This window comes from Struthio camelus, chromosome 2 (genome assembly GCF_040807025.1).
Source record: "Struthio camelus isolate bStrCam1 chromosome 2, bStrCam1.hap1, whole genome shotgun sequence".
Lineage (NCBI taxonomy): Eukaryota > Metazoa > Chordata > Aves > Struthioniformes > Struthionidae > Struthio > Struthio camelus.
This window is the reverse complement of record NC_090943.1, coordinates 10,805,685-10,832,528: the sequence shown is the minus strand read 5'-3', so window position 1 is coordinate 10,832,528 and position 26,844 is coordinate 10,805,685. Positions and strand designations below refer to the sequence as shown.

The 26,844-nt window shown below is 35.1% G+C and overlaps 1 protein-coding gene across 1 annotated transcript in view; it reads right to left on the bottom strand.

Moving 5' to 3' along the window:
• The window catches only part of UBE3C (ubiquitin protein ligase E3C), an 83,789-nt gene that overhangs the window by 44,676 nt on the left and 12,269 nt on the right, over positions 1-26,844 (bottom strand). Inside the window, exons 3-14 of the mRNA XM_009683930.2 lie at positions 24,921-24,995; positions 24,090-24,236; positions 22,816-22,931; positions 20,769-20,926; positions 18,547-18,700; positions 17,539-17,759; positions 17,092-17,246; positions 14,885-15,072; positions 7,044-7,130; positions 6,126-6,283; positions 5,104-5,336; positions 693-797 (exon numbers count right to left, since the gene is read on the bottom strand). Of these exons, the coding sequence (XP_009682225.1) occupies positions 693-797; positions 5,104-5,336; positions 6,126-6,283; positions 7,044-7,130; positions 14,885-15,072; positions 17,092-17,246; positions 17,539-17,759; positions 18,547-18,700; positions 20,769-20,926; positions 22,816-22,931; positions 24,090-24,236; positions 24,921-24,995 (1,797 nt within the window). The remainder of the gene's footprint in view (positions 1-692; positions 798-5,103; positions 5,337-6,125; positions 6,284-7,043; positions 7,131-14,884; positions 15,073-17,091; positions 17,247-17,538; positions 17,760-18,546; positions 18,701-20,768; positions 20,927-22,815; positions 22,932-24,089; positions 24,237-24,920; positions 24,996-26,844) is intronic.

Sequence of the window (26,844 nt, the reverse complement as noted above, 5' to 3'; positions counted from 1 at the left end):
AAGAGTTTAACAGTTCCTGTGCAAAACTTCCAACTGTTAAGAACTATACCTCTAATACTCTGAGGTAGTCTGAGGTATAACTAACGTCTTAGATCCAAATTTTCAGTGATTCAAATGATGTATGTTTACACTCATATTAGCATTTTCTTGTACAGGCACGTGCCCATTTTAAAGTTCAAATAATGTAATTTTGTTCAAATGTTTTCAGAAAACAGTAACTTCTAGGCAAGATAAGTACAAAAAATGCTAGTGAATTTTATTTTATTTTTGGAAAAGAGAATTTTGAAGTTTTTTTCCACTATAAAGTAATTCTTTCATTTAGTATTTTTATTATGAGAAGTGCTTGAAATAACCAGAAAATAAGTCACTGTAATGTGTAAAAATGCTATGTGCTTTCTATTCTCTTTTACTATGAATGGAGATGAACTACACTGCTGCACTGTAGAGCAGGTTCCACTTTATGGATAGGTTATGTAATTTTAGGTAAAGGTTTCTTAACAGGTGTAAAACTCCATATTACAGGGAAAAGCAACGTAACTCCAGGTTTCAAACTACACTGAACCTGTGCAACATCAACATCTTGCTATGAATGTAAACATCATATCAAAGGTTGATTCTCTCTTAAAAGCAAACACCTTATTGTTTAAGCTTCAGCACCAACAAGTCCGTGTGAAATGGAATTTTACTTTTACCTTATCTGCTTTTATGTTTTCTTGTTCTGACAGCCAGTGATTTGGTGGGCAGAAATTTCTCCTTGTATCTCTAGATTTCAACATTTTCACTAAGTTTGTGATGACCTAGGTGTCAGAAATACATATATTCAATATATATTTAGCACTGTGAATGAAATTATGTAATAGAAAGTCAAATCTAGAAGCAAAGCCTTAAGGAAATCTTGCATTAATGTAGGAAATTGTTATTTATTGTTAAAAATTTGCTCTTATACCTAAATACCTTAGAATAGGGTAAGTAATTGTGGTTCATTCGTAAGTCATCCCAAAAAAAGTCTTATTAAAGTCTCATACTAGGACTACCAATTCACAGCTAAAAAGTCATATGCCAGTCCAGACACATAACAAATCATTTCAACACTGCATTCCTTCTTTAAATAAAACAACATCTAATTGGATCATTTATACAGGTCTTTTTGGTTGGTTGGTTTTTTGCTTATTCAAACCTAAAGGTGTGAATAGATACATGTTTTAGAAGAGAGCTGCATCTCTGTTTTTTTTTTACTACCTCTTGTTCCAAAATGAAGACTTGTTCAGAATTTGTTTGATTTGCAGGTTTTCTTTGTCTACAAGCAGAAGAATTCCTGAATTTCTGTGGACCACTTTTCAGAGCCTCTGTTAGAGGGGAAGTTTTGCTTCCAATCTTGAGACAAACGTCACGTTCCATTCCACACTAAGCAAACCTTATGGGTCAACTAATAAAGAGTGGGTATTTCTGCCTACAGTCAATAATCTTAACTAACTAGCTACCACTACATCATTTGGTATGTTCCTTAATGGCAAAAGACACCAGAAATTGTCCAAAGGCAACACGAATTTTGGAAGAAGTACAGGGGGAGGAAGCAGAGGCATTAAACTGGCAACAGAACTTGACAGCAAAAGTTTCATCTCTATAGTACATGAAAGATGGCAGCTGCAACTCCAGGTTGCTGCACTGACAAACTAAAGCATTTCCAGCTAAAATTGCCTCAAAAAAATCATAAGCATCTGCTTATGATATTCATCACCAGACACTCTGGGGATTATCCATGTGGAAAACAAACACAGATATTTTAAGGGTAGAGCTTTACATTTAAAAAAAAAAACACCACAGGCTCCTTTTATTGTCAATGAATATCAGTGTCGGAGGCAGGGAAATGTGCTTATCGTGGCTATTGGTTGCTGTTGCAGTTTTAGTATTTTCCTTGGCAGTTTCCTCCAACGTGGAAAAAGAAAGAAAGAAAAAAAGAAACAAGCAGCGATATCAAGTTAATGACTACTCCATCACAAGCACAACTGTCATGCTTGGTTGCATGCGTTCTCCCCAAAGAAGGTTAAATACATGTACAAGAGAGAACCAACTTAGCCCAACACTATGTAAAACATAATTAAGTGGAATCAGTGTAAGTTTAATAACTAGCCTAAAGGAAGTTACCACTGCTATGAACAGACATCTGTTTTGCAACTTAGAACTAAGGCATTTGAACAACGAACGGAAGAAAAACATACACAAAGTTTTTCCAAAGTAATCTTGCTGAAAGACAGTCTTAACGGGCAGGTGTCAAGAGTAACAAAGAGTTGAATGGGCCTTCTGAAGGATTCTGTGTCTAGATACTAAACAAAAGATCTTTAAAGATCCAGTTCGTAAAGTTTATTCTGAATAAAGATGGAAATAAAAAAGAATGCTAATAAAGGAACTGTTTGATTACCCAGGAATTTCCATCACCTTGCCTTTTTAAAATTCAGTGCTGCTTAGATGAGCCTCTGGTTCCATTACTATCATACTAAAGAAAAAAAAAAAAAAAAAACCTAGGAAAAAATTATCCACATGAAGACCACGCTAGTAAAATGTTTTTAAAAACAGTTAAAGAAACCTTGAAGAAAGCTGCGTGAAATTAGGTGAAACTGGAGTTCCTTCTCCCAAATTAATGTATATATTGAGAACATTAGCAAGCAAAATTCAGGATTTCTTTGTAAAATTTGTTTTATGTATCTTAGTGAAAGGAAAGTCTCACTTTAACAAGTAATTTTAAAATGGAGATTTCTTTTCAATAATGTGCAAAGTGCACACAACCCACAAAGTTCAGGAAAAACAGGATCTTATATTATTGCATAGGATGAATTCCAGAGAGTGAAATAATTATTTTATTTGACAAAGCGTTTTTTTCACGCACTCACAACTTAAGTCCTTCTACACAATCTGTAACAGCAGCTATACTATTTCAGTATTATATCATAAGCTAAAAAGGGTATTCTGCTAAACAGGTATTTTCACATGCAAATCTAGATTCTGCAGACAAATAGGCACACCTCACCATCAGCAGTCTCACTGGTTTCAGGTTTTCCATTACCTTACACAAGCAAGGTGTGTATATATGGGAATGCATTTCATTAGACACTAGTGGTATAGAAGACATGTAAAACAAGTATGAGAAATTAAAAGAGTAGATCATAGGAAAGGACTGTGCCTTTTTCTCAGCAGACAGCGTGCAACAGCTTTAGAAGAGACAAATCTCTCACGTCTTTGACTCCGTGTAAGGAAAGAAAAGTCTCATCTACTTCGACACCTCAAATTTATGAGGAATTACTTCAGCTTTGTTTCTATTTTTTGTGAGAAGACATTGCTGCTCATTCATTGGCAAAAACCAACCTTGAAGGCACCCTCAGAAAGACTCAAGGCTGTAGGTTTCCAAATAAAACAAGGTGAATGTAGTTGTGCTGAATTTTGAACACACGAAGCTTTGTTATTAGCTACATTTGTGGGTAGAAACAGAGCCGTTAAGATATCTTAAAGATTTATATTTGTAATTCAGCTAACGGAAGACAACTCTGGCTCCTGAAAATCATGAGAGTACACCAAGTTTAGACAATTCCACTAAGAGTTTAATAGCTGCCTGCCAAAGTGAGAGAGAATAACTTGGGATTTAGCACCTGTCTGAAGGAAAGCAAAATACAATCAAACTCATCTAAAATGCAAGAGGCTAGAGAAAGGATTGATTAAACACGATAAAACTAAAGAAAACAAATAAGGAATGGTATGTTATAAACTCCATACATACAAATTCCCCTAACACGCTGTCTTCCTTATGAAAACAGACATATTGGGGCTTTTCTCTTGTGACCTTTAAATCGAAAGTTTATTTGGCAATTTAAAGACAAGTAATTAAATTAAATTGTGCAAACATATATTAGATCAATCTTTGCAAATTACAAATTCAGTGGTGCATTAGGACTGTATTCAGTGCAATCAAAACATTATCAGTTACTCTCACCGCTATTAATGCTTATGCTCATAAGTGAAATGTGTTGTAAAATCAGGCAGAATAGGCTGGATAGAGGCTATCTTAGACTTGTAGAATGAATAAGCATTCCTTAATTAGCCCATCAGGTTAAGTGCAAGCCTTAATGGGCCTTTCCTAAAGTCTAGCATGACATCTTTCTCCAAACATGGCCAAGAAGAAAGTTCCATTAGCAATATTAATACAAGCTTAGTTGATCATTTTCATTCAATTAACTTCTTTCAATTAAATAGATAGCTTGACAAAAGCAGTGATAAAAGACCTGAAGGGACAGTTGATGACTCGAACTGAACATTAGTGTGCGAGAGGTCGCCAGTATTAAACGGACTGTAAATCTAGCATTCAATTTGGAAAATGCATTTCTTCTGCGCCCACTTCTTTAATGAGCAGTTTTAGCTGACTAGATGTGTTTGCTGCAGAATTTTCATGACAAGTCAAGCACTCCCCTTTTTCCAGCAATAGTTATATTCTTAGGTTTTTCCTGCCAATATTTTCAGCTTCCCTTAACTCATGCTGCAGGCTGCCCCGGATAAAACTAATAGAAATACATTGCTAGATACCTAGAAGTATCATACATTAAGTTTACGTTTGCTAAGCCTCATTTATCACCCCCCTGGTATTCCAGTAAGCCCAAAAGGAGCTGGATCAGCATACTCCAGTATGACAGCAACAAAAACCAATGCAGCATGGTACCAATTTAGCAAAGCCTTTAATACTGAAGAACTTGAGTAATCTTACGATCCAAAAAGAATTTCACACATTTGTAAAGTTAATCACATGTACCTTGCTGAACAGGAGATCAAGTTAAAACCTATATTCTATATAGCAACTTCTTTACAAACATGATAGCAGGAAAATGAAATTAAGATTCATCAAAAGCAAAAAAATAAAATAATTTGTTACATTTATCAAAATTAAATTACTCTAAATACTGGCATATTTGCCAAAATCAGATTTCCAAAATCCACATCCTGATAACAACTATGATAAAAGTCTAATCATTAAAAAAAAACACTTTACACAATCTCTCATTATCAGCAGAGAGGAGTCTGAAAGTGCTATTTTAATCCGTTTTGAAAATTGACATAACATACCTTGAATAACTGAATCCATCTTTTTTGTTCTGTCTGTATACATTGCTGCATTTCTGTATTTTTTGTTACTCCAACACTTCTAAATGCTGCGATATATTCCTCACGAACTTCTGGTTTTGTTTCAGGGTAAGCCAACTTTATGATTCCTAAACATGCATCTCGAAGGCAGCGTGATAATATTACTAGCTCTTCTAGCGTAAAAGGCATCATTGATGATTGTCTTTGACCTACAACTACATAAAGTGTAAGTTTAAGTTTCTTTAAACTACCATTCCTAATCATTTTGCTATAAAAAAAACCACTCACTATTTCATGGAAACTAATACACACACAAAGTAAAGGCAGAGAAAAGAGACATCACAAAAAAAGATAATGGATATACATTTATAACAGCAATCTTTTTTTTTTAATTGTCAGCAGTAATAGTGATTTTCACTACAATATTCCCCTAACTTTTTTACCACCTGCTACGTTAATATTCAAGTTAGTCTACGGATCCAATTCAGAAGGATTTCACTTACTTCACTAACTCATTAAAAATTATCATGAATAAGAACTTCCATATCAGACCCTGTAAAGCTGGGGATCCCATGGTGCAGACCATCATTTTTCCTCTTTTTTGTAAATGCAACCATCATGAAAGAACTAGTTGACAGTTGAGTGCTCAGGGGACTGTCAGCAAGTCAGCCCAGAAGAGCCTTCCCCACAGATGTCAGCGAATCGTTGCTCAGGGAGCCCTAAAGCTGTAAATTCCAGCTGCTGAGCAGTTCTCAGCAAATTGATACGACAGCAGGATGTTTGCTCTAGAACTGCCATGTTGCCATCACCTGGCGAATCTCCATCTTCTAAGAAAAGCAGGAGGTGAACAACAATCTTGCTTATCAACAGAGAATCACCCAGAAGCAACAGAACGGCATAAATTTTGCTAGGTGGTCCTTAAAGTCTGATGGTTCGTCATTTAAGTAGCATTACACAAAAACATTTTGCAAAGCTCTGGTATTTAGTAAGCTTGAAACTCTCACCTTCTATAGGGTCACCAAAGAATTCGTTATCATGAATAGAAATAAGAGAATGACTAAACAAAGAACTAAAAAGGTAAAAGAGAGGAATAATTCGACTAGAGTCTTCTAAAGACATTGGAGAGCCTCTTGAAATCACTTGAAGCAGCGGCACCATTGACCTTAAAATATAAAATACAAAATAAGACGTCATTAAATATTCACTTTTTTAAAAAGTTTTTAACTTCAGCATTCTAGTAAAAATATTTACTAGTAGTTATAAAACAAAATAAGGACTACTCTCTCAGTTTAATAATGACTGTGTCCTCTTCCTGCAAAAAAAGTTACTCTTTATAGGTTCTTGCCACTGTAGTATCTCAGTGTCTCGAGATGCAGCAGCTTATATATAACTTCGGTGTTAACTCTAGTACAGATTGTAGATTTGTTCTGGTTTAGAGCGCACACCTGAAGCAAAGACAGATTAATTAATCTCCATGTTAGCACAGAACAGATCTGTAGGTTTAATGCCTCAATTCCTAGGAGAACGTTTCTACTCCCACTAACTTCTGAACTAATCAAAGTGCTCAACACGAGATAAAATTGAAGGACTTGGGATTTTCAGTGTTTATTGTACTGATTCTAGCAATCAATCCAGAAACTACAAGACACTGGTATTATTTAAAAAAAATAAAAAAGTTTTAATTTAAAACCTATAATTATTTACAGTAGGCCAGTTCCTGAGATTTTGCTCCATTTTATAAAATCATAGTCTAAGTAAAGAAGAAACCAAGTAAAACATTACAGTTTTGTTTTCAATCATTTTCTGTTACCATCACCATACCATCAATTGTCTCGTTCTCTTTTCACCAGATATGCTCTACTGTAATAATTTAATAATTTAATTTTAATATTTTCTAGTTTCAGAAATGGTATAATACATACCCTGTAATCATTCGTGTAGTCATTGAAGATATCAAATACCAAAGATGCCTCAAGAATCTGGCATTAAAGGCTAAACTGTAAAGAAGCCTGAAAGAGAAAGACCAAATACATTGTATCTGCCAAAATAGCGCATCCACAAAACACAGTACTTCTACAAGAACTTTTCTGCCACAAATTTCTCATATAACATGAACAATTCAAATTTAGTTTGTCAAGATAGGAGTTCTTGTTCTAATAAAATGTGATGAAAATCTCAAATTCGAAAAAGTAACACATAAATCCTTACCGTTAATACACAGTTTCATTAACTTAGCAACAAGCCCCATGATATAGACCTAAGTCTGCATTATACCACAAAGTTAAACACACATTAAATAAATCGAACATACTTTAAACTCCGAGTTATTTTTCTGGGAATTTTTTTTAATTTTGACATAGCAAACCAATCTAACTAACAGGTCACTTCTGTGGCTCGTCTGACATTAATAAACACAATAATCTTAGCTGAAAGTAGATTAACTACCTTAAAATTAATTTATTCTAGAAGCAATTATTTTTTAACGTAGCCATTTCACTGGCACATTCCAAGCGTCAGATATTAATACAACAACTCGGCAGGACAACGTCTGCCCTGATAACTGCAGTTCTCTCCTTGATGTCACGATCACTGCCCATACGTACACACACATTAATCCACCAGAAGACAGAAAACGGCTTATACCATATACGTAAAAATACACACGCAGCTTCACAAACCACTTATACACAGAGGCAACTTTAACTGTACTATTTCAGACATGATTAAGGGAGCTTTTTACGGAAGTGAGAAATTAAAAGGTTCCTACAATTAAAAGATCTCCCCCAAACTTTTTTTTCCCCTGAAGGAAGCAAGATATGTAACAAACGTCATTTAAAATGCTTCATGTCTTCTAGAAAAGCGAACAGTCCTCATTTTTCCGATGTTACAGTACGCAAGTCCACATCCCCTCTCAGAGTTCAGCAGGCTCGCAATCCCAAACTCCTCACGCTCACGCACACAAGAGGCAGGAGGCTGGGAAATGGGAGCAGCGAGGGGAGACTGGAGGGTCTGCTGGAGAAAACAGTACCTATTAAGGTCCACGTGGACAAATTAAAATGTGCCAGATGGCAAAAGGAAAGGAAGTACACATTTCACTAAGGAAAAAAGTAAAATATGCAACAAATACTCAAAAACACTTGTAAAAGGTTTAAGCAGCAATTCATTTGAAGCTCTTAATTAAAAAAAAAAAAAAAGACAAATCTACACACCCCCACACGAAGAACTATTGTACAGCAGCATACGCCTCTGCGTCCCAGCGTGTTGGCTGTTCAAGCACTGCAGAATCTTTTAGAATATGTTTTTTTTTGGAAAATGAAGTTACATTTTAAGTATGAGGCATTTTAATCTTAAAACTTGAAAAAAATTCAACTTGTATTTTTTCCTTTGCAGTTTTCTTTTTCTAAATTTACATTACTTTGACATTTAGGTGGAAATTATGCACTATCATTTAAGGAAGGGCTTATTAGATTAAGCTAATTTAGAACAAGGATTTCTGCTTTAATGTTCAAGTATCTGAGCGATAGCTTAGATGTCTTCCTTTCTAAGATGAAAAATTTCTTCAATGACCTTCAGTTCTCAGGCTCATATTTGAAATGAAAAGTAATTTGGCACAGTGCCGCTAGGTCTCGTAGGGCTTCCAAGTAAAAACTTGTTAATTTTACAGTCATCCCTGGAAATTATGTAATAGTTTTAGCAGAAATGAACAAACATTATGGACACTGAACCTATCATAATGCAATTCACTTTTTCATTCTAGTAATATTCAGCAATAATGAAGGGGGGTGGGAGGGGAGGGAGAACAAACCTTAAGAGCTTAGAATAACAACCCTTATCTGAGTTTTATCCGTATTTACTCCGTATCAGTGATTCAGGCAGCCAGCTGTAGCAACTGCTGCATGTCATGGCTTGATTCCAGAAATTTTGAATACCTTCAAGTTTCATGTTGAGAAGGCTGTGCTTCCTTGAAAATCAGGTTACATACACGATGCAGATACGGCAGAAGATGTTATTATGCAGCTTATTTTGTCAATATGAAATATATGTAAAATATGAAACAGATGAATTCACCCATTCTGAAGAGTCCATATTGCTACCAAACAAATAAATGTGGAATTAAAAATTAAACACGTAAGGCCTAATAAACCGTTCTGTTACAAAAATTTTACATCAGTAGATTCACTTGAAGTATTATCCATTGGCAAAGGAGTCACAGTAGGAACAACCTCCCAGGCCCAGGCATAGAAATTAGCTTTCAAAGTAGAACATAACAATTTTAACACAAACAAACAATGCAGGGATGGCTTTGAGTAATCATCTTTGCAAAGTCTGAAGAAAACGGCTGTGCCAGGAAACAATGTCAACATCCTCAGCTTCAGGTTGAAGAAAAAAAAAAAAAAAAGGAAAAAAACCCTAAAAAACTCCAAAAAATACAAAAGGACAATTTTGAGAATTAAAATAGGGCAAGATCTACCTTATTTGGTTTTCTTTGGGCAGATAAGAGAAAACGTGCATCTGCTAAAAATGAGCATTTCCAGATAAAACTACATTAAAATGACAGAGCATACAGTAATAATTTGGAGTAAACTGCAGAACATTAAAGGGATGCTTCGCACATGCCAAAGACAAAGCATTATTAAGTCACAACATTTAGAGATCAGTTAAACTTAATGTACATTTTGAATGTCCATACAACCTTGACCACTTTTTCCTTTAAATAAAAAACCCCATATGTGTACACTAGAAATCACTAAAGAAATATTAGCCATTATTTCTCTTTTTCTTTAAATCTTTATATCTCAGTGGTTCATTTTCAATGATTCGTTCTATTCTAAAAACAAATGAAACAACTAAATTTTATTTCCTGAGTTCCTTCCCCTCTTCTCTGGTTCTTCTGCATTTTCTTGAAAAATCCCATTGCATATTCCCAGTTTCATTCCTGTGAGATCACTATACATGGGTTTACATAACGGATTAATTAATGGATTTCCTGGTAAATTTTAGTATTCAGACTCAGTACTGTAATTTAGGGGAAGAAATATTCTTCAAATAATGAAAAGGATAAGCTCCTATTTCAAGCACAAAAATAAACCAGCCACATGGTTTAACTGTTAGAGTTAAATTCACTGCAATAATTTGTTAAGACATCTATTTTCATCATACTAAATTAAATTAATCTGCTTCCAAAATTAAGTCTATATTGCCCATTTATTATTGGCCAGTTTCTCTCTGTAGTTATCTAATTGTTCACAAAAGCCACGTGATTTATGTGTATTTGCCAGAAAGGTATTTTTGGGCACCTCTTGTTTAAAAAAAAAAAAAAAAAGTGTCAAATTCCTCCTGCGCAATGGGACAGATTAAATGACCCATTAAGCTTAATTTAGCTGAGGCACTGCTACAAGTTAATTAGTTAAAGGCAAGATTTTCAGTCTAGGTCATAAATTGGGCCCAGTTTCCCACTGAGACCATTTAAGTTAATGAAGAGAATACAACAGAACGAGACAAGCTCATGCAGTCTAATAAAGGTCGCTGTTGCAGGGGCAGTGTTTTTTGACACTTCTTTAGAAGTGAAAGGTGTGACAGGTAAGAGATAGCATGCAAGATGCATTGAATGAACTGTACTACTCTTTAGGCTGCTCTCTGCTTCTGTCTCTCTTTAGAATATGTGTCGGATGAAGAATGCATAACAAAGCTTTAAATAATGTTGCAAAAACTCCAAATACAATGGCTCTGGTTTTAAGAAAAACACTCATTCTCTAAAGAATTAGCCTTACCTAAAGCCTAAATATCTTCACCAGACATATAAAGACAGGCTGCTCATGTTACACCAGAATGTCAGTTTTCCAAAGCATTTTTAACCACAGGGGAAGATTAGCAGTGTTATGTAAATTAAGCAGTAGTAATGTATTGCCACTATGAAACTGTTAAACCAAGATTAACAATTACACAGAGACACCAACCAGACGGCTGATAATAGCCACAGTCCCAGCACAAGCACAGTTCGCATAGCTGTTTAATTCTAAAGCCCTACCGAGAGCTTGAAGTCTGTGATTTTAAACTACCCTCCCTAACTAGGAAATTCTCATTCTGCAAAATATTTATTTAAAAATATAGTTCTGTTGATCAATCTCGCAAATCTCTCTGTAATGGTAACCAAAGCTAACTGTATAAGACTCGGGTCTTTTTTTTTTTTCCTTCAATAACACCACATTCAAATAATATATAATAAAGATCAACCGTATATTGAAGGAACGAAAGACCTGCCCCCCTGAAGAGGATACAAGATTCTCAGCAACTTCATTACCACCAGCATTTCATTTTACACCTCACACCCGGCTTACTGAACACTAGCTACAGCTTGGTCTTTCTACTCTTGTGGCTTTTTTTAAACTAGGCTTGTTTACACCTTTGCCAAATTTGGACAGAATTTGTTAAGGAGCACTAGTCGCTAGCCCTACACTAGGGCTAGCTATTAGTCAGGAGGACTAAGTCAAAGCAATGTGCTCTTCCAACAATCCACCTCTGTTGAGTTGACACATATCAGCTTAAAAATAAAACGGTAGATAATACATATCAGGTAATACTGAATTTTACTATATCTCTAGCTTATGAATCATGGACCAAACAAATGAATGTGAGTCTAAAATAAATACCCTATTCATCATCACTACCACAGAGGCAATGGGCAATGAAGCACATATGAAGGTAATGTGTTGAAGCATGAATAACTTCCTAACTCCCACAAGTTTCAGTCCTCTATCATATCTACACAACATGAGGAGGAAAAAAAGAAAAGCAAGACATACTATTTATTGTTAAGGCTGCTGTGGTAAAAACTTCAGTTCAGTCTTTGTTACAGCCTTTTCAACAAAAAAGGAGGGAGTAACACCACAGATAATTAAAAATGTTTAGCTATGGACGTATACAAGACATCTGTACAAGAAGAGAATACACTGAAAAAAGAGAAAAGCACTATTTAGAGAAGTCAGGAATTAGCACAGCATCAGAGAAAAAAAATAATAGTTTCTACAAAATAAATCAAAATTAAAGTTCAGAATTACTAGAAGAGAAAAGATTAAAGAAATATTTTGCATTATCTAAAACAATGTAACTAATACAACCTAACATTATTTAGGCAAAGAATACCTACAGGCAGAGTAAACTCTCTGTGGTTAACCAGAATATGCTTATTGTAACATTAGAGCGCGTGTGTTGGGGCGGGGGGGGGAATTAATTACTTATGTTTCAAGTCAAAACCCACCACCAGTCTACACAGAGGGAGAAAGGGACTTAAAAGGCTTGCTCTTTCTGTTCAAATCTACAGAAATTCTTGTAGTTTGGGGCATCCTGTTCTGGTCTCTCTCGGTCTCCGTTTCAAACCCAACAAAACTACTGATTTAATGCAGCGATGCCCACGCTCCTAACACTCCACAATCATCTGCCGAATCACCAAGATGCACTGAGAGACACAAGAAGAAAAAGCATTCAGCTTTAATGGAGTGACAAAATACAAGTCTCTAGTATGAGTTTCTTACCATTTTTCAAGAACGAAGGAAGCCTCAAAAGTATTATAAAAAAACATAGAAATATTTTGCGGTTTTCTCCCTTCCAAAGCCTGTGTAAACTTAGCCTAATATTCTTTTCTGTTATTCAAGGTGATTTCTAATTCGTTTCAGTTAGTATCTCACTTTGCACATTTCCAGTCTAAGTGTTTTTTTTAATTATCATTATTTTCCATTACAGTTGTGAATGCTGTTAGTAAGCAAATAAAGTCTTTATCTGATAAAGACTTTTCTCTGTTTAAACCCATTTGACCCGTATGTCTTCAGAAGGAAAAGAAAAAAGTACTTCTGAGCTCTTGGAATATATTAAAAGTCGGTTTTGATAAATTATTTCTGCTTCACTAAAATATTTTTACATGGTTTCATTAAACAGATAAACTTTACTCTGAAAATTTTTAAGTCATTTAGAAGTCAGTCTCAAAAAAGGCGAAGCATTTTTCCAAAGACTATCATTAAATCTGACAATCTGCCAGGCAATAAAAAAAGGTATTTATGGAAATAAATCAGCTAAAAATCTTTTAACTGCTTTTCAAAATTGCACAACGTTTATTACCTTTAAAACAAGCATCAAATATCCTTTATAAAACACTCAGAAAGAACGTATGGAATAGGCGCTCAGAAACTTAGTCCAGGTCTAAAAAGCACTGAAGAGAACGAAAGATGGATGCCTAACGACTTGACTATGCCTGCTAAACCCAATACTTACTGTTGGCTCAGAAGTCAGAACTAGGAATTACAAGTCTGCTTTAACTTGACAAATAACTGTATGAAGTAACTTAATTTTAACCAGGTAGAAACCTTCACTGGCATTAATAATATAAATCTTAGTATTTCTACTACTTACTTCTGAAATTGGTAGATTCAACTGTTTCAAAATCATTCAAAAGTTGTAATGGAAAACAATTTGACTGGAGCTTGCGTAACTTCTGAAACGTATCTAATGCATAACTAGCTTGTTATCACAAATGATTACAAAGACCTAACATAGCTTCTCAGAGGAAATAGACGCCATACTCGTACAATTAAGGTTCTGTGTGACTTCTTTATTCATCAAGCACCCTTTCCACACAGTTCACCAGTAAACCTCAAGTCAAAGCAGCGATGCATTTAAATTCAGTAATTACTATCCAAAGCAATGTACTACTTGCAACAATAAAACAGCCGTACTAATTCAACTGCTGCTATGATCTTCAGGTCTCACATCCTGCTCTAATGCAATTAGCCTACAAAGAACTAATTACCCTAATCGAGCAATCACAGCTTCACTGACATCTTACTTCCTCTAACAGCTATAAACACCATTGGGCTAAGATAGCACCTAATTAGTTTTCTGTATCACTGTTTACAATGCAGTTTGAATTGATTATGTTTACAACATTCCCTAAATACTTAGTTTACTACCAGCAACTATATACTGACTCAAAACCACTTGCACAACACAAGTTTTAATAGTTATGGCTCTTGGTTTGATCGTAAGAAGACTAAAAACCTTCTTCTATCGTTACTGACGTTTGTGTTTTGTAGTCTTTGCAAAAGAATGCCGTAAAGATGAACAAGTCCAAATTTTTACCTTCATTTGTGATCCTGAACGCTTTCCCACACAAAGACAACGATTTTCAACAGTCAGGAACTATCTTAATTTGTCGCAAGAGATATTCTCATTATATATTAAAAGGATCAGAGAACAAATTTGGAATAATTGGTTTCCATGCTCATCTAGCCAGACAGACTATGGAATCCATAGCCTTGAAAGTTTTAAAATGAAGCTGGTCAGACTTCTTTAAGAACCATTTAATTGCACTTAATACTGCCTCCGAGTAAGAGGATGGAAAAACCTTTGCAATCCTATTTGCATGTGATTTTCTGATCACAAACACTTTCTGTGCTGTAACCTTCAATGTGATGATAAAAATATTAACTTAATTGCAATACACTAAACAAACCCAAAACTCACAATTTTGGATTCAGTGATCATTCCAGAGAGAGAACAATGAGCAAGAAGAACAACAGACAAAAGAAGAAATCTCCTCTTTGATAGATCTGAAACTCTTATTTAAAGGCTAAAATTCTTATCTATTTCAGTTGATCGTAAAAGAGACAACACAAAAAAACTCCACAGACTATCTGAAACAACAAACCAAGCCTATCTAGTGAAACTCATTTTAGATCTGCCACAGTTTAACACCATTATTACTTATACTTGCCTGACTTTTGGCACCATCATTCGGTGTTGTACCATTAGCGTGTGGCAGATCGATGCCATCAAGGTAAAGACCTCCTCACTAGCCGAATCTCTCCAAACCATATTCAGTAGAGTGTTTGTCTGCTGTTTCGTATCCAATTTCTTTAGACACTCCTCAGTTATATACTGAACTGATATTCTCCCATCGCCCTGTAAACATATCCAACAAAAATCCGCTTTGCTCTTTTTAAACGATAAAAAAATCCCATTTCTTTAAACACTTTAGAATTTTACTAGAACATAACATTTGCTTGTATGATACTCAAAGCATGATCGTTTACGTATACCCAAACATCATTCGTAAAAGCATCACACCCGAAAGCTGATTTAAACCCCTAGATAGGCATGCATTAGGAGTAGTATCAATCTTTCCACTAAAGCCAGAGGGGAAGATTCCCTTTAACGTAAGCATGCTCTGCAACGCTTAGATGCAATACGGCAAGGTCATTTACTGGCATAAAATGTGAACACTCATCTCTCCCCCAGTTACATCAGTTAGTATTTGCAGAGAAATGGATATCTACTGTTAAGTTCAACAGTTACAAACAATATTCTCAGATTTATAGCCCATGGGTTAACAAAAACCAAGAAACTTTATTCAGCTACCAGGTGGCAAATATATATGTTTGGGTAATACAAGTAGTGTGGAAAAAAAGAACATCCCTGAAGAATGCAAGCTATCCAGCTATACATTTTTAAAAGGCAGAGGGTTTTTTTCTGCAACTTGTTTTTTGGTGCATGAAAATATGGAATACAAAAAAATACAAAAAATACAAAAAAAACACAGGAAGGAGAAACATATATTACAATAAAACAGTATTATGTATTGAAGTCTCCTCAGAGCAGATTTTCTCTAATTTATACATTACAGTATATTATCTATGAACAGAAATGTGTAAGCCACAAGTAGAATCTGCCAATATTTACATTACAGAAAGTGGTGGTGGGGATTAACTATCTGAAGTCTGACATCAAGATTTTGGATAGTTAAAACAGGAAATATTTTGTATTGTGGGAAATGCATTACTACTGGACAAAAAATACAGTTCATTCATACTAACTTAGTAAACCTTTCTGGGCAACGATAACACACTGCATGTAAAATGTACAAATAAAAAGCTGCACGTATTCACCAATAGTATGGTTCTTGATAAGAAGTCACTCTCAATAGCTGGTCTTAAAAATGTTGGATCTTTCAGAGACAACAGGAAATTCAAGCAGGCATTTGCAACAGTATCTCCTAGAAGAGCTAGCATACTCTTGGCTTTCAGTACTTAACCAAAGAGATAACACAAAGGCATACAAACGCCAGAGAGAGAAAAATCCAGAACTTCCAGCTCAGTGTGGGAGAGGAAAAATCATCACATTATGGTAATTAAACTACTTTTGCACCAATCCAAAATAAGGTGGAATTTCACACTCACTACAAGGACAGACTGCACACTGCCTGAGTCTCCTGAACGGTAGCTGGCTTTTGAGAGATTGCACAGAGGTCAGTAAGAAGCTGCTGGATTCACATCTCTCCAACTCTGGGGGTTCAAAGCCTTGATCTGAGTGTTAGGATGTTAAAGTTGGTATAGATTCATTTTATTGGTGGAAATTTTACTGTATGTTTAAATTACAGTGAAAAATCCTATTTTCACGTCATAGACATAAGGTGGCCTGCGCTTTGAGGGTTTTGCGGATGGCAAGTGTATCTAAAAACAGAACTAAGTCTGTAAGGTAAAGACTGAAGTTGAATATATGATATTTCCTTGAGAAAAAATGGAAATACTGCGTTGGAAGATTTGATTGGTGATCATGATAACCTAATGTCACCGGGGCGGAAAAGTATGAAGAGTAATAGTCTCTGTAAAACACAAAACTAAAGCAGAGGTCTTTTTTTTTTTTTTTTTTTTTTTTTGGAAATAAAAGCTCTGTTCTGCAGAAGTCACATTACCTGTATTTTAAGATTCCTGATTACATTAAGAATTTTGTGTGTTTGCTTTCAAACGTAAGGAACCAGTTCCAGTCACTTGTAAATAGCAGCCATCTACTTTTAAGAACAAAATAAGCATACTTCCCTCTGCAAGCAGCTAGAAAAATAGCAGACTTAAAACGATCATGATTTTACCTATTTTTGCTGTTGCTACAATAAAAATTCACGCAAAGAAATTATGTACTGCTTACTGGCGTGGTTATCATTTTACTGATCTCTTCATCCTCATCTTCAGAATCACTGGTTGCATCTTGACAATTTGTACCAGTAGACGACACAGGCAACTGAGAGAGAAAAGTTTGGAGTACCCTCAAATACACAAGAAGTCCTTCCTCTGAAAGGGATCCTATAGCAAATACATGAAAATAAGACCATGAGCCAGATCACACTCTGCTAAAGATAAATGAAACATTTTACAAGAAATACCTGACAAAAAACAATATGCCCAAGCCTCCCCAATTAAGTACAAGTTTTAATGAAAAGAGTAAGATTAGCTAATAAAACAGATCTCTCCAATACTTGGATCCACAAACTGTCCTTTTGCTTGTCAAAGAACATCGCATATATTATACTATACGTACGTAACATACTAACTCAAATACAAAAACCTCAGTGAATAGGCAATTCAACTTTCTCACCCAAATATGTTTCTCCAACAGTTAAAACAATGTAAAAAAGCCATGGGGCTCGATCATTTTTTCTTGAACATCCACTTTCTGCTAATAATAGTGCATTCAGAAAGAGTTCATAAGGGAAAATGGTCTGCACATCAGCAAGCGCTGGAATGATGAAATGGAATATTTGATCTGTAAAAGGTGCTGCCAGAAACTCCTCTGTGAAGGCTGCAAAAATCTGTTGCCTGAAATAAAGAAAAAAAATGCCTTTACTGAAAACGTGAGTAGAATTTCTCACAAGTATATCCACGGAATGATCAAGCATCAACGTGCAAGGCTGAATATGACCATCAAGAAAACTATATAGATGCATTCCTTTAATTCTGGGCCAATAAACTGAATTTGTCAAATTCCTCAAAAATGAACTTATTATCTCCTATCCCTGGTGATCTCATATGTAATTGTATCCTTTAAACTTTTAATAAGCTCACAGAAAACTATTCTGAAGTAAAATTTCACTGTTTATAATCTTGAAATAACTGTTAAAAAAATGGCAATTAGCATCTTTTCCACCAAAAGTCTGTATCAATACAAAACACTATGATACATGATATAACCAAAGTATGATTTTTGTTTGTTTCTTTCCACATACCTCATTCTTTCTCCTTGTAAGCTATGACTTAATTATTTCTCTTCATAAACCTCAGTTCCTCTGTCACAAACCGCAAAATTCTTTTCAACTGCCCTTGGCTGTGGTCTCTGCTCTCATCTACACTTCAAGTTTTTCCACGTCTACCTTCCCACACATTGTGATATATGCTATTCTCTGTGATCCGTTTATTGTATTCTTCATTTTATTGCTTTTTTTTAACCGTACCTGAAACTATGATGTTTCGCCAATGCTACCAAAAAATCATTACTATCGAAAATAAATCAACAACGCGTATTAAAAAATACAAACATCCAACAATAAAGTCTGCACTCTGAAAATAATGAACAAGTATACAAATATCTAATATTGTCTTTATTTACCTTGCACCTTCTGGGCAGGAGCTATATGTAAAGTGCAATGGTTTCAGAACATTCTCCAGAAGTATTTTTGCAATAGGGACTCGAGAAACATCAGAATACTCAATACTTGATGGAAGCTTATTGTTAATTAACAAATAAAGCGACCTGTAGTAGCCTACAAATAAGAAACATCACTTTTTAAAAGATAATACTATTTTTCTTTTTTAATTATAGAACAACTTATATACATACAATTTATACAATTTATAACTTTAACAACATCCTGTAATTCCTTGCATGAAGTTTTACTAAGGAAAACATTTTTTAAAAAATGCAGAGAACCGTCAAAGTCACATTCACATAACTAACAGGATATACAAGTAAGATCTTTGGAAATATCCTTTGATAAAAATCATTGACTGAAAATTAAACTGATTCGGTACGCAATTATCAAGACAGACCACTTCTACTGATAGAGAATAATGTGATTTTTTTTTAAACAATAATCCATGAAAAAGATGTTCTCTTCTCCTCTAGGCAATTCTAGTCATGTTTTTGGCAGTTGGTTTTCCACCTTTTCAGACACTATGAATTTCGCCCTCTACTCCAAACGCGATAGCCTCTTACAGGTAGGAGGCCTGCTGGTAGAATGCCTCACTTCCACAAGTACCTATTGCTTTAGTAGACTGAAGAACACGAGTACTGCTCCCAAAGCAGAGATCTCACACAGCAATAAAACGTACTACCACCTGAACCATAAAGACATGTATAGACGGTAATCTGATCCTCACTGGTGAGATAAAAATAATTTTCTGACTAAGTGAAAATGGAATCAAGACTCCATTCCTCTCCTCAATCCAACTTCCTTGTGCTCAGTGAACTCCTATTCTCAGACACGAGTTCCAGTACTACAGAAACCACTATGAATGCATAAATAGTGCTCTCTCATTGAGAGGTCCAGTTTAAGACCCTTTGTTTGATTAATAAAAGCTGATTAGACATTCTTTACAACTTAATCATCATAAACGATTAGGAGATTATATATTTTTAGTTATATACAGTTGCTTCTTTTTGTTTTGATTTTAATTGATCAGAAAGCTGATTTTTATCGACTAAAATTTAGAGTATAAATCATCTTGATAAATTCTCATATATCAGTTGTGAGGCCTGAATATTATACTAAATGAACAAATATAGAAGTATTTTGGAAGATATACTAATTATATAGTAAACGATGAAACATAAACACAGACGCTACTACAACTGAAATAATATCAAGGCAAGGAAAAGAAATGTGCTGCAGTAATAACCAATTTTTTGTCACAGTGTAACACAATTCCAAATGCAGTAGTTACAACTAAATCCTCAGTAACAGGATAAATATTGTGGACCGAACCTTAAAACCTTTAAAAACATGGAATTACTCCAAAAATTAACACACAAGTTTGAAGGTGCCATTTTAACATTTTGTACCACTGAGGTTGGATCAGAGACATTTACTTCATAGGGCTTGTGTCTTTTCCCCCCCCATCTACCTGTCTTGTAAACTCAAGCCACGACATTAGAAAGTCAAAATTTTTGTTAAACACATCTCAAAGAGTAACAAAGTTTCTTGTGGACGAATCATGATTTTGGTGATAACTACACAATTCATTAACTTTCAGTAGGTTTGCACAGGTGTAACTGACAGGAGTTTAGCAAACAGTTTGTTGATGACGACACAAGGAAAATAAAAGCTGGTTCGCCATCTCTTTGCTAAGGAGTCTCTACCTACCGTTAACAGGATGAAAAATCAATGCCAATTTACTATAAAAATGATCTTTAGCAGTTACAGGGAGAAGTGCTGCAGAAGAATGTCCAGCCTTTACACAATTAAAGCTTAGCTCTGACAGGAAGAGCGTGTGCACATGTTTGTTCACGCAAATAGGAGAAAGCAGCTACTGGAATAAACTTCTTCTAGGTAATATTCACCAACTCTCAGGCTCTCTTGTAAAAGCCTGCATAAATAACTTGGTACAACATTCAATTTACAAACAGAATTTCCAAAGAAATCAAACAGTAATTTCTCAAGCAGCATTCTCTTAAATGGTAAAATATCCACGCGTAGTATAACTTAAGGTCTGCAGTACTTAACACAATTCATTGTAAAGGCAAAATGTGATTAAACAACAGGGTCTTCAGGTATCACACGTTCCGTTCCATTCCTGGGTATCGCCCAGAACTTCTAATTCCTGGCTACTCACCTTTTTGAATCACGTAGTGCAAAATTTGTTCAATTAATGATGCCACATAGCCGACATCTTGTAGAACAGGCAAATATGTATTCTCAGATGAAAATACCTCAAGCATTCTCATAGGAAGTGCAACATTCAGACTGTCATCATTGCAATTTTGCAATAGCCTATAAATTAAAGGAAATCAAAATTATTTAATGAGATTTTTCTTTTGTCAGCACAGGCATACACACACTTCTTAAAAATTAAGCTATAACAATTTTTTGCACTCGTCTTAAAATAACTTATTTATACTGGGGTTCCGAGCATTCTCAGTAGCTCACTACATCTTTTTGTGGGCACCATTACAATTCCTGATTTTAGGGTTTTGGTGTATACTGCTCTCTCTCTCTCTTTAAATCCTACTGAATAGCTGCTTTCAACGACTTGGTAACTTTGGAGGACTGCTGTACTGATTAGGAGAGAAGCCAAAAGCTTTTGCCAAAATGTATTTCTATCCACATGAAAAATGAAGTCAGGAGAGCCCCCGAGTAGTCTGGGCTTGGAATGAATGCTAGGGAACATCATACAAATAACCAAACACCACATCCCCGATCCTGGTTACACGCTTAAGTATTCAAAAAAGCAACCACCCCCAAACCTTTAGCAAACTACTTATGAAACTACATGTAAACCACAAAAAAGGTGCAGATTAAAAGCCTCTTTAGAAATAAAAGGATTTGTTAATATGTGAGGTATATAGCATAGTTATCTGGACAATGCCCTTTCTTCCCCTGCCATCCAGACAGACAGACAGCAGCAAAAATCATTTTGACACCACAGCTAAGCTATTTCACTAAACAGAAAAAAAAGATTCATTGACAAGATGACCTTTTTTGGCAGACGTAGCTGCAATCAAACGACCGTTTTTGCTATGATGTTACATACTGTCACCATTTTTCCTGTAACGCTAAAACCTACAGATTCTCAGGAATCTGAACTTACCCATGGGAAACTTTTTCGACTACCTGTGTCGCTGCTTGCTTTCTTGGTTTCTGCAGCCAATTAAAGAAGCTCAGCAAGGAAGCAGAGACACCCACCATTACACTGGCAAGATGAAGTAAAAAGAGCTTCTTCCTCCTTTCTCCCTATGTGTTGAAGGAACAGCCCTTTGCTCCCTTCCTCTTCCTACATCATCCAGTCAAGAAGGCAGAGAGGGAACACTAATATATCTGCATTTACAAAGCACAATTCCAACTGTGGTGAAGATGCACAATTATCTCCAGTGACACCACAGCTATGTTCCACTGCATGCAGGATTTGAAGCCTGCCACTCAAGCTTACTTCAGTGTCCAGCGCCCCCATTCATATGTATATAGTATACACAATTACACCATAAGCTTCAATGATTTGAATACACCAATTCTCCATAAGAATTCTCAATATTAAAAGAAAACAGAGGTTTCTTCAAAAAGGATTTTTTTTAAGCTCTGGAGAACAGAACTAGTTTCTACCATATTGATTAGAAAATATACTGTTTTCCAAAACGGGGTGTTAGCAGGCAGCTGCTGAAGTTGCTTTGACAGATTTATCGTCTTGCAGTTCTCTGAAATGCTTGTAAGAAGGTCACTACATACAGCGAATGTACTGCTGCAGTCAGTAGTGCACCTCCTTAACATGCCTTAAACTCAAAATACAGGGAAAAAGTATTTTTAAAAATATTAGTCCTAAAACAGCAATATCCACAATACATCCTTAGAACAAGAGCCTAACTCAGATAGCAACCTCTAGTTATCATCAGTTCCCAAGAAAACATGCCGATGTGGACAAATACTGCTAACAAAACTACTACACGCAGACACTTAACATTCTAGACAGGGCACATGTTGAACTTGAAAGTCCACGGAGCTGAGGAACACTGCACTGTTCTCAAACAGGAACACGTATCATATAGCAAGGCTGATATATATTTAACGTTACAGTCCTCTCCATGAAATAAGCTTACGTTTAATATATACTTCATCTGCTATTAAAAAAAAAAAGAAATGAAAAGCACCCAACATGGCTATGACTTTACCTGCAACACAGCCCCAACAGTCTTTTTATTTGGAATAAGCAAGTAAGTCTGTCTGGACCATCCAGCTGCTTAACAAACTGAGAATTCTGTTTAATTAAATTCTGACACATCCATATCTGTGGAAAGATATGCACAAGTTTAATAGAAATTCACATTCATAACAGGCTAATTATTACACTCTCTTTAAATACAAGTTCTCTTTCCACAAGTTGCATGATGGTCACAATGTTTTTCTTACTGACTTTTTTCCTTCAGTAGTTCATTTGCTAAACTCTTTCCATCAACACATTTTTTAGCAGAGCACATATTTTATTTCCTTTTGATGCATTTGCATCAATTTCAGCTGCACTAATTCCTTACTAGGATGGTTGCTCACATTTCAATGTTGCACAAAAACAGTTTTCAGCATATACAGCAATACTGCACCATATTCAGCAATACCTTAGTCTTGTTCTGTCAGGTGCAGAAATTGTACGTTATTTACAATTGCATTATAATAAATAATACAATGTTTTATATTATAAGCTATGTATTACCTATGTACATATACGTAACACAAAATACCTTTGGGTGCCTTACAAAATACAGAATAAGACAATCACTTTTAGTTAAAAAAAAAAAATAGTGATTTGTTAAACAACATAAATTACACAGCTGTTAATATTAAAACTTTTAAAGTTAATATTGAAATATATTTACAAATAACTTTACTATGGGAACAAATTCCTCTGTTAATTTTTCCTTTTTATATAGCTATAACTCTTTAACGTCCATCATTAAGTCATTTTTACTTGTACGTTTTGGAAGTTTGCAGACACTTTAAAATTTACATGCCAGTATTACTGACCAGTGCAAAAATAAAAATAAAAAAAAACCCTAACACCTTACGAAGGACGAGGGAGGCAGCTAGAAAATAGTGTTAAAAAGCATAATTCCAACAGAAGTATACTATTTTCAATACATTACTGTGACTCACACATACTATATATGCTGCTACATAAAAGGATTTTTCTAGGCTTCATTTCACAGATTGTGTGTGTGTGTGTGTGCGCGCGCGCGCGCACATAAAATTAAATTATAACTTATTTTGTTTAAATGAATAACAAAAGAGCAAAGAAGAATTTAGGCCAGAAATAGCCACAATTTTAAAATGATTTATTGAAGTGGTCAAAGCCTCTTTTGCATCCCCTCATAACCTTCTAAGTGCAAGAGTATCTAAAAAGTGCATGAAATAAAACTATTTACTAGTGATCAAAGTATGTAACAGTGCTTACCAAACGCTTAGAATCCTCATTCTGTCTATAGAAAAAGAGTAACTGACGAACTAAAAGGGTCAAATTAGCTCCACTAGTAGCGGAAAAAGTTCCTCCAGATTGGGCCAAATTAGCACAGCGATCAAATTCACTTCTTTGGATAGAGTACTTGAAAATAAAGAAGAAATGCATCAACATATCATTAATGATTCTGAATTAAAATAGAGATTCAAAATTTTAAAAATCTCATTTCAGTGTCCCATCTTGAGTAACGGCCAAGTAATAAAATGGATTTAACACATACTTGTTAAGAGATTGAGATGTACATACAAAATTGTAGTTAAAACCATAATTGCTGTCTGTCACTCGGAAATTAAACTTTACAACAAATTTGTTGCTTTTCGCATAGACACTATCACATCATACAGTTTTATCTAAGTTACTCAGTACATATTATTGAGCTTGAATAGAAACAACCCTCTCCCAGAATAACTGACCAGCAGCTTAAAAAGAATAGCCTTTTCAATCAAACTACCACCTCAGTTATACTAAAAAACCCTGCTCCACTGGTGTGTAAATGAAAAACTGCAAATATCTAACTATTCTCATATGCTTTGTCAACTCAAAGAAATTGAGTAAACCCACATACATAAACGCTTTGACAAGTAAGCGCCCGCCTACTAAAAAAATGTCTCAGCAGAAAGTCAGTCAAGAGGGGAAAAGAACTTGCGCTTCGTGAGCACACACAGTATTAAAAAAAGGAAAGATTTTCAATGGAATTTTTATTTCAAGAAAATGTTATTTCCAGCAAAACTGCTGTATACCCTTCTGAATAAATATAAAAGTACGTACTTGATGCTTTCTGTCCCTGTACCCCCTTACAAATGACTGGATTATTATTGCATTTTTCAGCCTCCGCCTTTCTTCCTGTAAAATGAAACAAAAAGATCAAAATCCACAATGTGAAACCAAACTCTAATTTCTACAATTTTATCAGAGATATCTGCATTCAAAAAAAATGAAAATTAAGTGCTAATCATCAGTAAATGAACATACTTGGGGTTTTCCATCTAATACACATACATTAGGGAGAGTGCAATTTATATTTGTAAGTATAAATTTAACATTATATTACTGCAGAAGAATTTTTAATAAGCAGTATGTAATATTACAGAAATAAAAATAAACACTCTAGCATGTTATTAGACAAAAGTTTTAACACTCAAATGTCCAAGAGCTGATGAAATCCAGTGACACTATTCCTCCTTCTGCACAAATTAGGCAGCTGACACTGGAGACCTGCTTAGTTGTTTCTGCTCAAATGACGCACCAGCATTAAAGGCCTGGTACAATTCAGATGCCCCAAAACAATTATTTGGGGAAAATACTGCTGCTGAAAGGAAATTAAGGCCTAATGCTTCAAGCCCAAGAACACAATACAGAAATGAATATAAATTCTTGCTTCTCTTCTTCAAACTGGACATAGAAGTGAGTCATTTATAGAGTCTTCCTCAGCAGCTAGAAACCATAGTTAAAATCATCCCTTCACAATGGCTGAGTTTCCAAAAAACTGAAAGCAAACTTGCCTCACGAACTATGGAAAGAGCACTCAAGACTGTCCCTTGACAACTCCAGCATTTCTGGTTATGATAAGTATCTAAGGGAAGTGGCTACTGTAATTAGGTTTATAATAATGTCCATATAGTTTCTTAAGGGACGAAAGAGAGAAGTGAATAACAATTGTTGCTAACTGAACATAAAGCTCTGAAGCAGCGGCTGAGGAACAGAAAGTAGGAAGATCAAGAGTAAAATTAGAGAAGCTTGCTTTGAGAAGACTAATTCTAATCTAAGTAATCAATCTTTGAAATGCAATGAGCCAGTCAGCTCATGATTTTGAGGGCCACCAAGTTAAAAAATAAAAAAAAAAAAAGAAAGAAAGAAAAAAAGAAAAAAAAACGCTCTGAAAGTTTATGTAGACTTTCCCAACAGTATTTTAATGCTACTTATAAACTGACAAAAGCTTAGTTACTAATTTACTGTGCCATATAGATATATACAACTTTCATGGTAAAGAACTTAAACTGAAGCAGCCAGAGAAACATCATAAAAGTTTCTGAACTGCCATCCAATGCATGTTCTTTATTCTTGCAAAACTAGGTTCCCAAAACAACTTATCTGAAAAAGCTCATGCTTAAAAGACTCTACTTACTTCCGGAGCCTGGACCAAAATCAAAACATGATATGCTGAAGGATATTTTTCTCTCCTAAGTATCTAATAGTAAAAGTGCAAAGTATGGGGGCAAGGACAAGAGAGTTTCAATTACAGAGAGGCACTGTCTCTTCATCATCATCATGCAATGCTCAACTACAAAGTAGGTATGTTCTCCTTTTGTCTAGATATAGGTTTTTTCCTAGAATATATAATTGTCAGTTAGCAACCCGTAATTGCAAAGATTTTAAGTCTGACGTTACTGGTAAGATTCTCTTACAGGCCTTTTTTGAAAAGCTGTAACTGATTTCATTCTCAGAGGAGCCACCCTTTAAAAACAAATCTCTCCTACAGAATGACTCTTCATTCATTTTGTGAGGACCAAGAATACAGTGGGTGAGTGAGTGTGTATACACGTTCATATAAAAATGTGTGTCAGCTTTGCACCTGATACAAAGTTAGCAACTGAATGAGCTACTTTGATATTTGGCAAGAGCTTCTGAAGCACAGAAACGTCTTTTTGCATATGCTGCTAAGGCCTCATTGATCATAAATTTGAGCAAAAAT